The sequence below is a fragment of the Brassica napus genome, chromosome C8 (genome assembly GCF_020379485.1).
Source record: "Brassica napus cultivar Da-Ae chromosome C8, Da-Ae, whole genome shotgun sequence".
In the NCBI taxonomy this organism is placed as follows: Eukaryota; Viridiplantae; Streptophyta; class Magnoliopsida; order Brassicales; family Brassicaceae; genus Brassica; species Brassica napus.
Window position 1 is genome coordinate 27,200,737 of NC_063451.1, and position 14,918 is coordinate 27,215,654.

The following is a 14,918-nucleotide window of genomic DNA, read 5'->3' on the forward strand; positions in this document are numbered from 1 at the left end:
ACCACTCTACCCACAACACATCCTCCATCGTAATGTCAAATTGTTGTAACCGTATGCTGGCAAAATTCCTCAGCTGGTGGAGGCAACGAGGCTCCAGGATGGCTGCGAGGTGGCCTCAGATTGACTGGAGTACTCAGCCGTAAGGTTAAGCAAATATTCAAAAGACATATCTGCATACTTAAACCATGCAAACGCCTTAGATTGCACAACTCTCTCTATAGTTTGGATCCCTCGAACGCATCTTTTCAGGTCGTTCGGGTGTTGGAAATAGTTGAAAGTCGCAACTGGATTATCGTTCGGGTTTCGGGTCCGGAGCTTCAAATGACCAGTGGATAATGGCCCATTACTTTCTCTAAAATGAAGCCTCTTTGATACCTGCATCACCTGAACATCCACGCTGACAATACTCAGCCATGATGCATATCTTTTGTAAGTTTTTTTCCATTAATTTTCATAATTTTTGTTTTGAGATTCGAAACTCAAACCTTCTAATGTAAAATATTAATAAATCCTTAATCAACCCATTGGCCAACCAACCATATTTGTATTCATATCGTTTAATTTGAATAATCAGTACTGATTCGAATCGAGTGAATATGAATAACAAACTTTCTATCTAAACATGTAAAACTGAAAGACTTCTACTGCAACCACAAAATCTAAACAATTCAACATATGTTTGATCATTAAGATTCAATCCTTAAACCATTAATTAGAACATGATCGATCCATAAAACATTGATTTGAAAAGTCGAGATTTGTATTATCTAAAGAGAAGCTGTCTCAACAAATTGGGTTGGGGAAATTATGTGATTAAGAAAAAGAAAAGCATCAATAAAGTTTTTGATCATTCAAAATGACAAGCTCAAGTCTTGCGGATGAAACTGAACCTAATATCTTTAGGTCTTATATAAACCTAAAATTAAAAATTTAATAGTTGCAGTCTGTCTATAATTATATGGAGCTTATATCAACTAATCACTGAAAACAAATTCATTAGAGTTGGTAAATGTAGTAATATACATAGACGCACGTAGGAAATTAAATAAGGTCGGTACAAGAACCACCTATAGGACCTCCTCGCACGTCAACTTGAAAACTTTTACGATATTATGAAACTACACTTAAAGTCTTAAACAATAATTTGACTTGTTTTATCTAGTGTTTTTTAATAGTTCTAATGCACAAATTCAATGAAGCGAAACAGATCCCATTTATTACGGGCAAAAGTGCACAATAAAAAACGGGAAATGGATCATGTACTCCCTCACTTAGTAACCACCAGTATAGTTGAATATCCCCCTTTATATAACTTTGTGTCTAAGTCGATTAACAAACAAACCAAGAAAACAAAGCCTAAGAAAACTAATTGAAAACAAAAAGTAAACAAAAAGATGGGATCCATCTCAAGTTCTTGGAGCTTCAACAAATTCTTTGCTATAGTTTTCGTCGTCTTCACTATCTCCTGTGAGTTTGTCTCCGGATATTACGGGCCCAGTGTAGATGATGTATATATGGAAAGGATAGATTAGTCAAACTCTTATACCTAATCACCTCTTGTAACATGTATATATATTGTAATCTCATTCTATAATAAAGTTATGCTTCCATCTGTAGATGATGTATATATAGAAATGATAGATTAGTCAAACTCTTATACCTAATCACCTCTTGTAACATGTATATATATATATTGTAATCTCATTCTATAATAAAATTATGCTTTCATCTCTATATGGTATCAGAGCTAAACGGTTCTAAGACCTAAAAATTAAATCTAGCCGCCTCCCTCACGTTATCTTCTTCTTCCATCACGCTATCTTCTTCTTCACGTTTTTCTTGCAACAATGGTTTCACCTGCACTCTCTGAGACTATTACCATCGACTCAGTCAATCTCATCAACGTCAACATGTCCAATGTGACAAAGCTCACTGGCGCTAATTTTCTGATGTGGAGCCGCCAGATTCATGCCTTGCTCAACGGCTACGACCTTGCAAGCCATATCGATGGAATGATCGAAGTTCCTCCTCCGACAATCACCGTTGATGGTGTCGTCGCTATCAATCATGCGTTCACTGCTTATCAACGACAGGATCAACTCATTTATAGCTCCCTACTCGGTGCTATCACTATCTCTGTTCAGCCGATTCTTGCTACAACTTCAACATCGGCTCAGATCTGGGAGAAACTCTCAGCCACATATGCGAAACCAAGCAGGGGTCATATCCAGCAACTCCGCCAGCAGATAAAACAATGGAAAAATGGTACAAAGTCGATTGATGACTATCTGCAAGGCTTTACGACGAGATTCGATCAACTGGCGCTTCTTGGCAAAGCGATATACCTAGAAGATCAGATCGAGTATATCATTGACGGTTTATCTGATGAGTACAAACTGGTTGCTGATCACATTCAGAGTCGCGACGTGCCTCCCTCTCTCACTGAGATACATGAGAAGCTACTCAACCATGAAATCCGACTGCAGTCCATGACGCCTACATTATCTCCTCTGCCCGTCTCTGCAAATGCTGCGAGCTTCCGTCCCTCCAACAACAATCGTGGACAGACTCGTAACAACCAAAACAACCCAACTCTCAGACTTGGCAGCAACAACAACACTTTCAACCTCATCAAGATCAGGGTTCACGTGGGTATCAAGGAAAATGTCAGATATGTGGGATCTTTGGTCACAGTGCAAGGCGTTGTCCTCAGTTCCAGACATCGAGCAACTACTCCAACACTGCTTCAAGTCAGTATTCATCGTCACCAGCCCCATGGCAGCAACCTCGGGCTAACATGGCAGCAATGTCATACAATCCGAACAACTGGATACTTGATAGTGGAGCCACTCATCACCTGACTACCGATCTCAACAATCTGTCCTTTCACCAGCCCTACAATGGTGGAGAAGAAGTTGTCATTGCTGATGGTTCGGGTCTTCCTATTTCTCACACTGGTTCATCATCTCTCACTACTCCATCTCGCTCCCTTGCTTTAAACAATATACTTTTTGTCCCTAACCTTCACAAAAACCTTATCTCCGTTTATCGTTTGTGTAATACTAATAAGGTTTCTGTGGAATTCTTTCCTGCTCATTTTCAGGTGAAGGATCTCAGCACGGGGGCCCGGTTACTCCAAGGCAGAACTAAGGATGAGCTATACGAGTGGCCAGTGCAGACAACCCGATCCATATCTCTCTTTGCCTCGCCTTCACCCAAAACAACTCTCTCTTCGTGGCATGCCCGCCTTGGCCATCCGTCAAACACTGTCCTACAAACTCTTGTTTCGCACTTTTCTTTACCGCTTTCAACTACTTCTCATAAACAGTCTCCTTGTTCCCATTGTCTTATTAATAAAAGCCACAAATTGCCTTTTTATTCAAACACAATCCACTCTCAAAAACCTCTTGAATATGTTTACTCCGACGTCTGGACTTCTCCTCTTATATCAGTTGATAACTTCAAATATTATCTTGTGTTTGTGGATCATTATACAAGATACACATGGCTATATCCATTGAAGCAAAAATCTCAAGTCCGAGACACGTTTATAGCCTTCAAAGCTATAGTGGAGAACCGATTTCAGACCAAACTCATGACTCTCTACTCCGAAAATGGTGGCGAGTTTATAGCTCTGCGCCAGTTCCTCTCTACCCACGGCATCTCCCACTTAACCTCTCCTCCTCATACGCCTGAGCACAATGGCATTGCTGAGCGGAAACACCGCCACATTGTCGAAACTGGCCTAACGTTACTTCATCAAGCTGTGATGCCCGCAACTTACTGGACATATGCGTTCTCTACAGCGGTTTATCTTATGAACCGGCTACCCAGCTCAGTTCTTGAAAATACCTCACCATACCAGAAGCTATTCCAACAGACCCCACACTATCAGAAGCTTCGTGTGTTCTGTTGCGCTTGTTATCCTTGGCTGCGGCTGTATGTCTCTCACAAGCTGGAACAGAGGTCGCAACTCTGTGTGTTTCTTGGATACTCACTCACTCAGAGTGCATATTTATGTCTGAACAAGAGTACTGGTCGCATTTACACTTTGCGCCATGTTCAGTTTGTTGAAGATCATTTTCCCTTCTCCATCAAGACCGTGTCAAAAACACACAATGACGCGCATGAGCCAGCAACTAACCCGTCTTATACTCCATCCACCACCGTCCCTTGCCCTCTGCCACTGTCACCACTCATATCAGCACCATCGTCGCTGCAGCCCCTGAGCTCGGATCCTCACCAACCAGTATCATCGTCTTCCCCGATGAACAATGCTGGTAATGATGTGCTCTCTCCAGGTAACACATCTAATGATTTGGAAAGTAATTCTGCAGGTCCTACAAGTAGTGCACATGCGAAAGTCTCTCCTACTTCTTCCCCGAGCCCAAACCACCAAATACAACTTGAACCGAACCTCGAGTCCTCACCATTAGCTCCAGCTCAAACAGAACCCATTCCTGCTCCCCTACCAGAAAACGTTCACCCTATGCGAACCCGAGCCAAAAATAACATCATCAAACCAAAAACCAAACTCACACTACTAGCCAAAGGTCCCTCCAAACCGCAAATCCCGACGACCCTCACCCAAGCCTTGTGAGATGAGAAGTGGAGAAATTCGGTGGGTGCTGAGATTAATGCCCAGATACAAAACAATTAATATGATTTGGTTCCTCCATCTCCTGATCAACATGTTATTCCAACGAAATGGATTCATACTATTAAATACTTACCTAATGGCAAGATTGACAGGCACAAATCGAGATGGGTGGCTCGTGGCTTCAGCCAACAGTACGGTGTGGATTACTCGGAAACATTCAGTCCGGTGGTTAAGTCAATCACCATTCGTCTCGTCCTACAGCTTGCAGTGTCTCGGTCATGGACCATTAAACAACTCGACGTCAACAATGCGTTTTTGCAAGGTACATTGACTGATGAAGTTTATGTGTCTCAGCCACCGGGGTTTGTAGATAAGGATCGCCCCAATCATGTCTGCCGTCTCAACAAGGCTCTCTATGGCCTTAAACAAGCCCCTAGAGCCTGGTATCAGGAACTGAAAAATTATCTCTCCTCTATTGGTTTCTACAATTATGTGGCAAATACATCGATCTTCATCTATATACGTCCGGGCTGTGTTCTCTACTTCTTGGTCTATGTCGACGATATCATCGTTACTGGCAGCAGCACAGCTCTCGTCATGGAATTCATCTCAGTCTTATCCACCAGATTCTCACTCAAAGAACCGACAGACATCACATACTTCCTCGGCATTGAAGCTATACCCACTGCTCAAGGTCTCCACCTGATGCAAAGAAAGTACATTCTCGACTTACTAGGTCGCACAAATATGCTTGACGCTAATACTGTCACGACACCCATGGCTACATCACCGAAGCTAGTGCTCACATCCGAGACTTCTCTTGATGATCCCAGCGAATACAGAGCAGTTATTGGCAGTTTGCAATACTTGGCTTTCACCAGACCCGACATTGCATACTCCGTCAATTGGTTGTCGCAGTTTATGCGTAGGCCTACTGATCTCCACTGGCAGGCAGCAAAGAGAATACTCCGTTATCTTGCTGGAACACCTACGCATGGGATTCTCTTACGCAAGGACTCGCCTCTTACGTTGCACGCATTTTCTGACGCTGATTGGGCCGGTGACACAGATGACTTTGTCTCCACCAACGCATACATTCTCTATATTGGCATGATACCCATAGCTTGGTCATCAAAGAAACAGAATGGAGTTGCACGTTCTTCTACTGAAGCGGAGTACCGAGCAGTTGCGAACACAGCATCTGAGATTCGCTGGGTCTGTTCATTACTTACAAAGTTGGGGATTACCTTGCCACAGTCGCCGGTTGTATACTGTGATAACGTTGGTGCAACCTATCTCTCTGCGCATCCTGTCTTCCATTCCAAGATGAAACATCTAGCGTTGGACTTTCATTTCATTCGAGATAATGTTCGCTCGGGCGCTCTTCGAGTAACTCACGTTTCCACTCGCGATCAGTTAGCTGATGCTCTCACGAAACCTCTCTCTCGACCTCGGTTTAAAGAACTCATAGACAAGATTGTAGTGAGACATCTCCCTCCATCTTGAGGGGGCGTGTAGATGATGTATATATGGAAAGGATAGATTAGTCAAACTCTTATACCGAATCACCTCTTGTAACATGTATATATATTGTAATCTCATTCTATAATAAAGTTATGCTTCCATCTCTATACCCAGCCCGTGGAGCTACGCTCATGCCACTTTCTACGGCGACGAAACCGGTAGTGAAACCATGGGTACGTACAAAAAACTATTTCGCTTTGATGTACATATATATACGATATAATCACCAAAATCAAAATCACATGTGTTTGCATTAACTTCAATCAGACTCGTATTTATATCAGCATCAAAACCAAATATTCAGATTGTGGTTTTTTAGTAGTGCACACTGGAGTGGCGGATGTACGTGCATTAAGAAAGTGGTATTTGCCCCCATGAAATTTTTTAATCCTTTGTAACAAACCCCAAATTTTAGCTGTTTTCTCTACTATAAATTACATTTTAATTTTAGTTTTTATATTTGTGTGTGATTTGCGCCCACCGCAATTTTATGCTACATTCGCCGGTAGTGCATATAGATTTAATTCAATTTTATAATCAGTATTACTTATATACATACTCATACATACAAGCAATGACATAATAACTAATGTATATATGCAGGTGGTGCATGTGGGTACGGAAACCTGTTTAACAGCGGCTATGGCTTGGACACAGCAGCCCTAAGCACGACGCTGTTCAAAGACGGTTATGGATGCGGCCAATGTTTCCAGATAATGTGTGTGCAGTCGCAATATTGTTACTATGGAAACCCATCTACGGTGGTCACAGCCACCAACCTTTGCCCTCCTAATTGGTACCAAGACTCCAACAATGGTGGTTGGTGCAAACCTTTTGATATGGCTAAACCGGCTTTCATGAAACTCGCTAACTGGAAGGCCGGTATCATCCCTGTTGCATACCGCAGGTATGTCTTATTTTAAAAATGTTTGTAAAGTTCGGTTAACTGACTTTTCATATTCAAATATTTAGCCAAAAAACTATATTGATATATGTAGAGTCCCATGCAAAAGGAGTGGAGGTATGAGGTTTCAGTTTCCAAGGCAATGCTTATTGGCTTCTCATCTTCGTCATGAATGTGGGCGGCGCCGGAGACATAAAGAGCATGGACGTCAAAGGTAGCCGGACGAATTGGATATGCATGATCCACAACTGGGGGGGCTCTTACCAAGCCTTTTCCTCTCTCTATGGTCAGTCTCTCTCTTTCCGGGTCACTTCTTACACCACCGGTCAAAAAGTCTACGCTTGGAACGTCGCTCCGTCTAACTGGAACGCCGGTATGACTTACCAGAGTTACACCAATTTCCGCTGAAGTTACGGTTTTTCTCTTTTATGAGTTCTCCAGTGTTTGTTTGTTTTTTGTTGCTTTGGGACTTTAAAAGTTTCGGTGGCCTTTTTGTTGTGGGATTATATAATATAGTGGCCTGGCTTTATGTTATACATCTACATTAATGTATAATGTATGTATGTAAATGTGATATAACTCTTCATAATCAAATTATTTATGATGAAGTCAACACTACTTCTTTTTTATTTGGACAACATCAACTCTACTTCTTGATCAAGAGACTTCGTTAACATATTTTGTGTGCTTGTGAATTTTTTTTAACAAGAAATCACATTTTCTAAGAAGAAAAGTACCACGGATAATTTATAAGCAGCTACTACAAACAATGATCAATGAGATTTTGATCCATTTCAATTGTAAAAACGTTTCCATACTCTGATACGAGATCAAAACCCTACTTATTGGTGAGTCTATCTCTCATGATCTTCACACCCATATACCTGTATGCAAATATTCAAGCCATCGAAAAATCATTAGCCATTAGTGAAAAATGTAAACCTGGTCAATATAGCATATAGAAGATAGAGGCAAATATATGTTTCACCTGCCAAGCATCATAACGGTGGCTTGAGGGTTTGTACCGGGACAATAACCAACGGTGGACATGTCAATGACTCTAAGTCGGTCGATACCAATAACTTTATAATCCCCATCGACCACTCTACCAACAACACATCCTCCATGGTAATGCCAAATTGTTGTAACCGTATGTTGGCAAAATTCCTCAGCGGATGGAGGCAACGAGGCTTCAGGACCGCTGCGAGGTGGCCTCAGATTGACTGGAGTACTCGCCGTAAGGTTAAGCAAATATTCAAAAGACATATCTGCATACTTAAACCGTGCAAACGCCTTAGATTGCACAACTCTCTCTATAGTTTGGATCCCTCGAACGCATCTTTTAAGGTCGTCCGGGTGTTGGAAATAGTTGAAAGTCACAACTGGGTTATCATTCGGGTTTCGGGTCTGGAGCTCCAAATGACCCGTGGATAATGGGCCCATTACTTTCTCTAAAATGAATCCGCCTTGAAAAGGTTGGGCTGATGATAACTTCATTGAATTTGACTCCAATAACGTTGCCTTTGGAGAAAACATTGCATAGTAGTCTCTAGCGGAGGAACCACTACCACTACTACCACCACCGCCAAAATTCTCTCCACCGGCAGCTTCAACGTATGTTCCTTCGCCAGTAATTCCAACTACCTCGATGAGTGAGACCTCAACGGGGACCGGAGAAGGGATGAACACGGCGTTCATAGGGTTGTCGTACATCCCTTGACCCACGTGAGGCTGGTCCATCACCACCGTGATATTTTGGGCCTGTAGTTGAGCTGATGGCCCGACGCCGCTTAGCATAAGGAGCTGTGGGCTCCCTAGGGTTCCGGCGGATACTATGATCTCATTAGATGAGCCTTCCTTTAGGTAAGCTCGGTGGGCCTGACCGGTCCGGTCTCGGTACACAACTCCGTTGGCTATTGGCTTGGTGGTACCTTAAACGCGTATAACTGATAATTAGCTAATTAATCATACATTTCAATATACAATCATATATTAATATTTAAACTACCATAAAATGTAAAGTAAAAAGTATGTTACTAGTACCACATTAAGTACCTCGAGTCCGAAACAATATCCGGTGGACAGTAGCATGCAAAAGGACGGTGATACTCTTGGGATCGGCGTACTCCAGCAAATCGGCGGCGGTGTGTCTATCGCCGTTATGATCAAAAATAGTACCTCCAAATTTAGTGCCGTTGATGTGATCATAAGTGAAACCATTATTAGGGACGATTCCGACTTCCAATAAGCCATCTCTCACGGCGGTTTGCCACCGCCCCATCGGCGGCTGAAACGCCACTTTGGCTTCTACCCAACGGTACGACTCGTTCGCTAGCCCTCCGTCCCAGCCCATGTTTCTAACAACATTTCAATTCGTGCTAATTAATTATTATAAACGTCGACGTACCAAACGAAACAACCAACAACAACAATAAATATTTTGGCACAAAAAAATAAAAATTAAAAAATTAAAACATATATATCTTGGTATTTTTGTACTATGCACAAACCCAAGCAGATTTTAAATATAGTTATGTATTATATAACTTTTGCTAAGAATATATATACATGTCTTCAGAGGATCAATATATTATTATATACATTTATCGTAATGATCACACAAGAGTAATAATAGTTTATAATTCTGTATGGATATATACATACAACATATTACATATATATCCATGCCAATAACTAATATGTATAGATAACCGTGCATGACAAAGTTAATAAGTTCTGTTAAGAATGTTGGAACACACATAAATAATGAAATTCATCGTACTCAAAATGTATATGTAGATAAAAGTGCATGGAATAGACTATACATGTGCACTGCCACTAACCTAACATATTTGGTACCGGCACGTGTGTAGAAGCCGGCGTTGAGTGCGCTTCCGCCGCCGAGAACTCTAGCACGTGCGTTAATGACGCCATCCTCCGATATGAAACGCTGAGACGGTGAGGCTTCGGACAAATCAGAAAGAGCGGCTCCGAAAGCCGAGAGCCTCGTGATATTTGGGTTATTGTATGGCGCGCCACCGCGTTCCAGTAGCAAAACGCTAAAATTTTGAGATAGCGTTGCGGCTAGAGGGCATCCGGCGGTCCCGCCACCGATGATGATATAGTCGTAGTACGACGTCGTTGGACTCCCTGTCGCGTCGCGCATGAAGGAGTAGTTTGGAGCTGCGATAAATTAGGTAAAACTGTATAAATCCACACTAACGCACATATATATAAACTATATGCGAATGTAGAATACTAGAATGTAAATGCATATTAATTAATTACCTTTGTCAGAATAACAAATTGGAGAATGCAGGAACAAAGAAAGAGCAGCAAAGAATCTCCATAACCATACTCTATCCATCATGAAGTTAGAACAAATATTTAGAGTAGAACTCTCACTTTGTATATATCAAGTGCCAATGGTTGAAAGAAATGTTCGACCCTTTCTTTATATATATAACTAGCTAGAGGCAATGTGAGAGTCCATATAATTCTGAGGAATGCAACATCAAGATTCTATGTCTACTTTCATGGACACGTGTCAACCTGAGGAGCATATAAAAGTTTAGAAAGATTTTGAATTAGTAATAATTTAAAGAAAATGCAAATTATATGGAGTAACACGAGAAAATAAACTAAATGGACCGATAAAACTTATAGGGAATGCATTAAATAAATTGCTACGCTTAACTGTCTATCTTGGACATGAATAAAGAAATCTGGAAAGATAAATTTGTAATAATTATATAGATATAGTATGTTTTAATGACAAACCTCCATTAGTAGACAGTAGATTACAGTTAAAATGCACCAACTCTTTTTTAGTGTGATCATAATAAGCCTAATATGTTAGGTGGAAACAAAACAATGAACATAGTTCAGATTGAATGAAACGAAAATTAGCATTACTGCTCATCACTTTTAGGAAGAAAATATTTACAATTACTAATGGAACTAGGTTAAGATCCGCGCCTTGCGCGGGATCAACATTATATATATAAATTATTTTATGTATTAAATATTTTTACATATTATAAAATAATAAATATATATTAAATAATTAAAAGTCAGTAACTATTAAAAATATAATTAAATTGGTGCAAACATATAAATCAATTGTATTAATCTAAATTTTTTTTTTATTTGATAGGATATGTTATTAAATTTAAATGATACTAACATAGATAATATATTTTAGTATATTTTTAATATTAATGTCTATTAAATACTGATTTATACTCATATAGTTTTTTGATCATTTGTATCTTTTATAGTAAGAAAATTAAATTACTGATAACAAAATTTTCATTGTGGGATTAATAGTTTTAGTAATTTATAATTAAAAAAAAATAAGTTGTCAATGATCGTTCAAAAAAATTGTTCAAAGCAAACTTTGAAACTAAAATATTGTATTTTATAAGGTTTATAGTTTAATTTAAAACGATATATATTAATCTTATTAATTAATTAAATTAGACTTTTTACTTATATAATTTTTGTAATCGTTTGTATTTTGTCATAACAAAAATTTTAAACCATGGATCATAAAATTTGAATGTAAGACTTTTAACAGTTTTAGTAATTTATACCCGTTTGTAAAAATTCAAAATATAACATATACATAAAAATCTATATTTTTATTATATGGTTATTGTGGTTATTTAATTTATTTAATAGCTTAAAATTAAACAAATATGATAGAAGATACACTATTTTTTATCAAATCTTTATTATTCAAAATCATTAATTGCCATATATACTTTAGCCACATTAGGAAATTCCGTAAATTTTATTTAAGGAAATAATAAAGTACATTAATGATGAATTTATTGTTAGTTTAATAAAAAGCTTATTATATAATTAGATGGACCAACATATTTCTCTAATGATTCTAAGAATCATTCTAGTGATGACACGTGGCTACAAAAAGAAGTTGTAATGCTTCTCAAATAATATATAGGGGATACGCCAATGATCAGTTTTAGGTGGTATTTAGTGATTATTTTAAATATGATTGTACTTGCAATAGTTTAAATGTGATAAACTCACTTGATTTATTACTTCCTCAATTAACACAGCAGAAGTACAACCACAAGAAAAAATGTTCACTAAGTCTTAATGGTTAGTCGCGTCCAGCAAAATATGATATGGTACATTTGAGGCGTTTTAATTCTTTCTACGACCATTAGTCGATGAGTGCCTAAGTTTTCAATAAAAATAAAATCGCTGAGTAAATTCATTCATTAATTATAATTAACTGTATTTTCTTTTTGATAGTTAAAATTACCTATCAACATTTATTATGCTTTTCGTTATAAAAATTTGGCTAGACAAGAACATAATACGATATGAAAAGGAAAGGAAGAGGACAACAAATGGCCGAAGATATTGGTTGCTATTCATTAATAATGGTCGGCTAGCAGTTACTTCAAATGAAAATATATGATGATAGTTTACCAGGGGGAAAAACCGAGTGGCCGCCTAGATTAATAATAATGTACATGTATCCTCGCAATCCTTATTATTGGTATCGTTAATGGCCGGCCCTCACAATATGAAAGCCACAAGCTGACAAGCCTAATGTATATATAAATATATATATATATGAGCAAAATTGTTACCTCTATTTCACTTCCTACAAGCCATGATCACCACTACATTACATAGACTGACCGACGTTACTTGACAGTTATTTTTATGGCTGCTGAAATAGCTAGAGGATATTTACGAAGGACGCAAGTCCAAACTTATTTTTGGTATCGTTGTTGCCTTCCTACCCGACTTCTAATCTTTTTTTTTTTTGATAACCGTGGAAATCCGACGATCGAGGTTAACCGACTAATCCTACGAGGCCCACGACACTTCACGTATTCTCGCCATTTGTAGCCAGCAGGGATTGAACTAGAATATTCGACTTCTCTGCATAAGCATAATGCATGTTAATGAAATACAAAATCACAAAGTGTGGCTTGTTTGATTCAAGCACTCCTTACCCTTGTCTCTTTGGCACGAAAGTGAAAATGGTTCTACATAAACTAGATTATCTCCGGTAAATCTTCTTTCATTTATATGATATTTACTTTTTAGCAAAAAAAAATTGTTGGAGCTTATAATTGGTTGGTTAGCAGTTTCTGTTATGAAGTTACTTTTGAGTAAAGATGTATCGTGTATAATGCCATTATTTTTTGAACAAAAAACAGTTGATTTTTGTTTATGACAGATCATACAGTTTTTTTAAACCAATTGATTTTAATTATCCTTTTATCATATAAACGGTTAAAGTAAATACAATGCTTAGAAAATCAATGTAGAGAATTGATATTCAACTAATACGTCATATAGCACATGATAAAGTCTTGCATTAATTAAACAAACTAAGGGGGTGTATTGAACTAATGATTTTAGAATGTTTGGTGGATTCAACAATAACTGGGATTTAAAGTGAATTTAAGAGATAACTATTTGATTTTGTTTGGATTTTTTAAAAAGTCGGTACTTTGGTAAGATTTTTTTATTTAAATTTCAGAGTGGTTTAGGTGATTTATATTCTTCTGAATGTATGTAGAGGTGTTAGAGCTTATGAATCAATGGAAACTTTCAATTCTACATACACTATATAAACCACGCCTCTTACACATAATACAAAAGTCAAAAACAAAGAGAAAGGAAAAATAAAATCATCAACTAAAAAATTAGAAACATACAAAAAATTCTAGAAATTTGTTCTTCAGGGAAAATGAAAGTGAATTTTTCCACTAACTCTGGTATGAATACAAAAGTTACTCTCACCAACGAAACAAGCATATACAATACAGACTTCTTCTACAGATTTATATACTTCAAAATGATAAATTTCAGAAGCAAATGAGAACTGCGGGATCCTCTTATCGGATATAAAGACGAGATGTCCACGACCATTAACCTTTGAATCCCCAAACTGTCTTCTAAGAAGAACTGGAATATTTCCGTAACTTCAAAAAATCTCATCAAAAAACACATGATAGAGGTGGTATTTCACTATGCCTATTTTTAAGTAAAAAAGGGTGCAAAGTCATCCGAAATCATGTTTTTAACAAATTAATTCTTGAAAAAGATAATTTGTTTTGAATAACAGTGAATTTGATTTAAGTTTTATAAGTAGTTTATTCAATAACAGAAGATTTCAAATGATTTTACATAAATTATATATTCAATAACAGGAGATTTGATTAAATATTTGGAAATCACTAGTTGAATAACATGAGATTTTAAAGAAAACCCAAAATATTCTAAAACTCGTAGTTCAATACACTGTTTGCCAATGTTATACGTCATAGGGTGTATGTGTTGAAACAAAACTGATTTAATATATCAAATTATGGGCCAAACTATGTGCAGGGTCACGATTCAACTACAAAAATAAACGGGCTAAAGCCCATTGTATATTTTCGGTATCCCTTTTTTGTCAATACAAGTGCTGACAAAAAAACATACTCCTATGATTTAACTTGTTATACCCCCAAAAGTTAAGAGTTATTCTTGGGTTCACTAGGTTCACCAACCAATAGGATTTCATTATTTCAAATTCGATATTTAAAAAAGAAAAAACAAAATATTGTCAAGTTATATTATGTTTAAAAAAAAAAATAGTAGTTATAGAAAAAAGAATTTTAAAAAACATATTTTTAACGTCGTCAGCAAAATATTAAACCCTAAATCCTAATCCCTAAACCCTAAACCCTTGGGTAAACCCTAAACCCTTGGGTAAACTCTAAACCCTTTGATAAATCCTAAACTCTAAATAAAAAACGCTAAACACTAAAACCCTAAACCCTAAGCCCTAAATCCTAAACCCTAAACGCTTGAGTGTTTTAGTGTTTAGTGATTTGGATTCAGAGTTTAAGA

At 37.7% G+C, this 14,918-nt stretch overlaps 2 protein-coding genes across 2 annotated transcripts; one reads left to right on the top strand and one right to left on the bottom strand.

Annotated features, from left to right (window-relative positions):
- The first annotated feature begins 6,293 nt into the window (after positions 1–6,293).
- LOC106435979 (expansin-A7-like) lies at positions 6,294–7,436 on the top strand. Its single transcript, XM_048766891.1, has 3 exons — positions 6,294–6,297; positions 6,728–7,031; positions 7,160–7,436. The coding sequence occupies exons 1-3, from the start codon at positions 6,294–6,296 to the stop codon at positions 7,434–7,436; spliced, it is 585 nt and encodes a 194-aa protein (XP_048622848.1).
- Positions 7,437–7,750: 314 nt separating this feature from the next.
- On the bottom strand, positions 7,751–10,531 carry LOC106435977 (protein HOTHEAD). The gene is made up of 5 exons (XM_013876920.3): positions 10,317–10,531; positions 9,872–10,211; positions 9,084–9,385; positions 8,017–8,959; positions 7,751–7,912 (listed from the first exon to the last, which is right to left on the bottom strand). Exons 1-5 carry the CDS (start codon positions 10,396–10,398, stop codon positions 7,867–7,869), a joined length of 1,713 nt encoding a protein of 570 aa, XP_013732374.1. The 5' UTR covers positions 10,399–10,531; the 3' UTR covers positions 7,751–7,866.
- Positions 10,532–14,918: the final 4,387 nt, after the last annotated feature.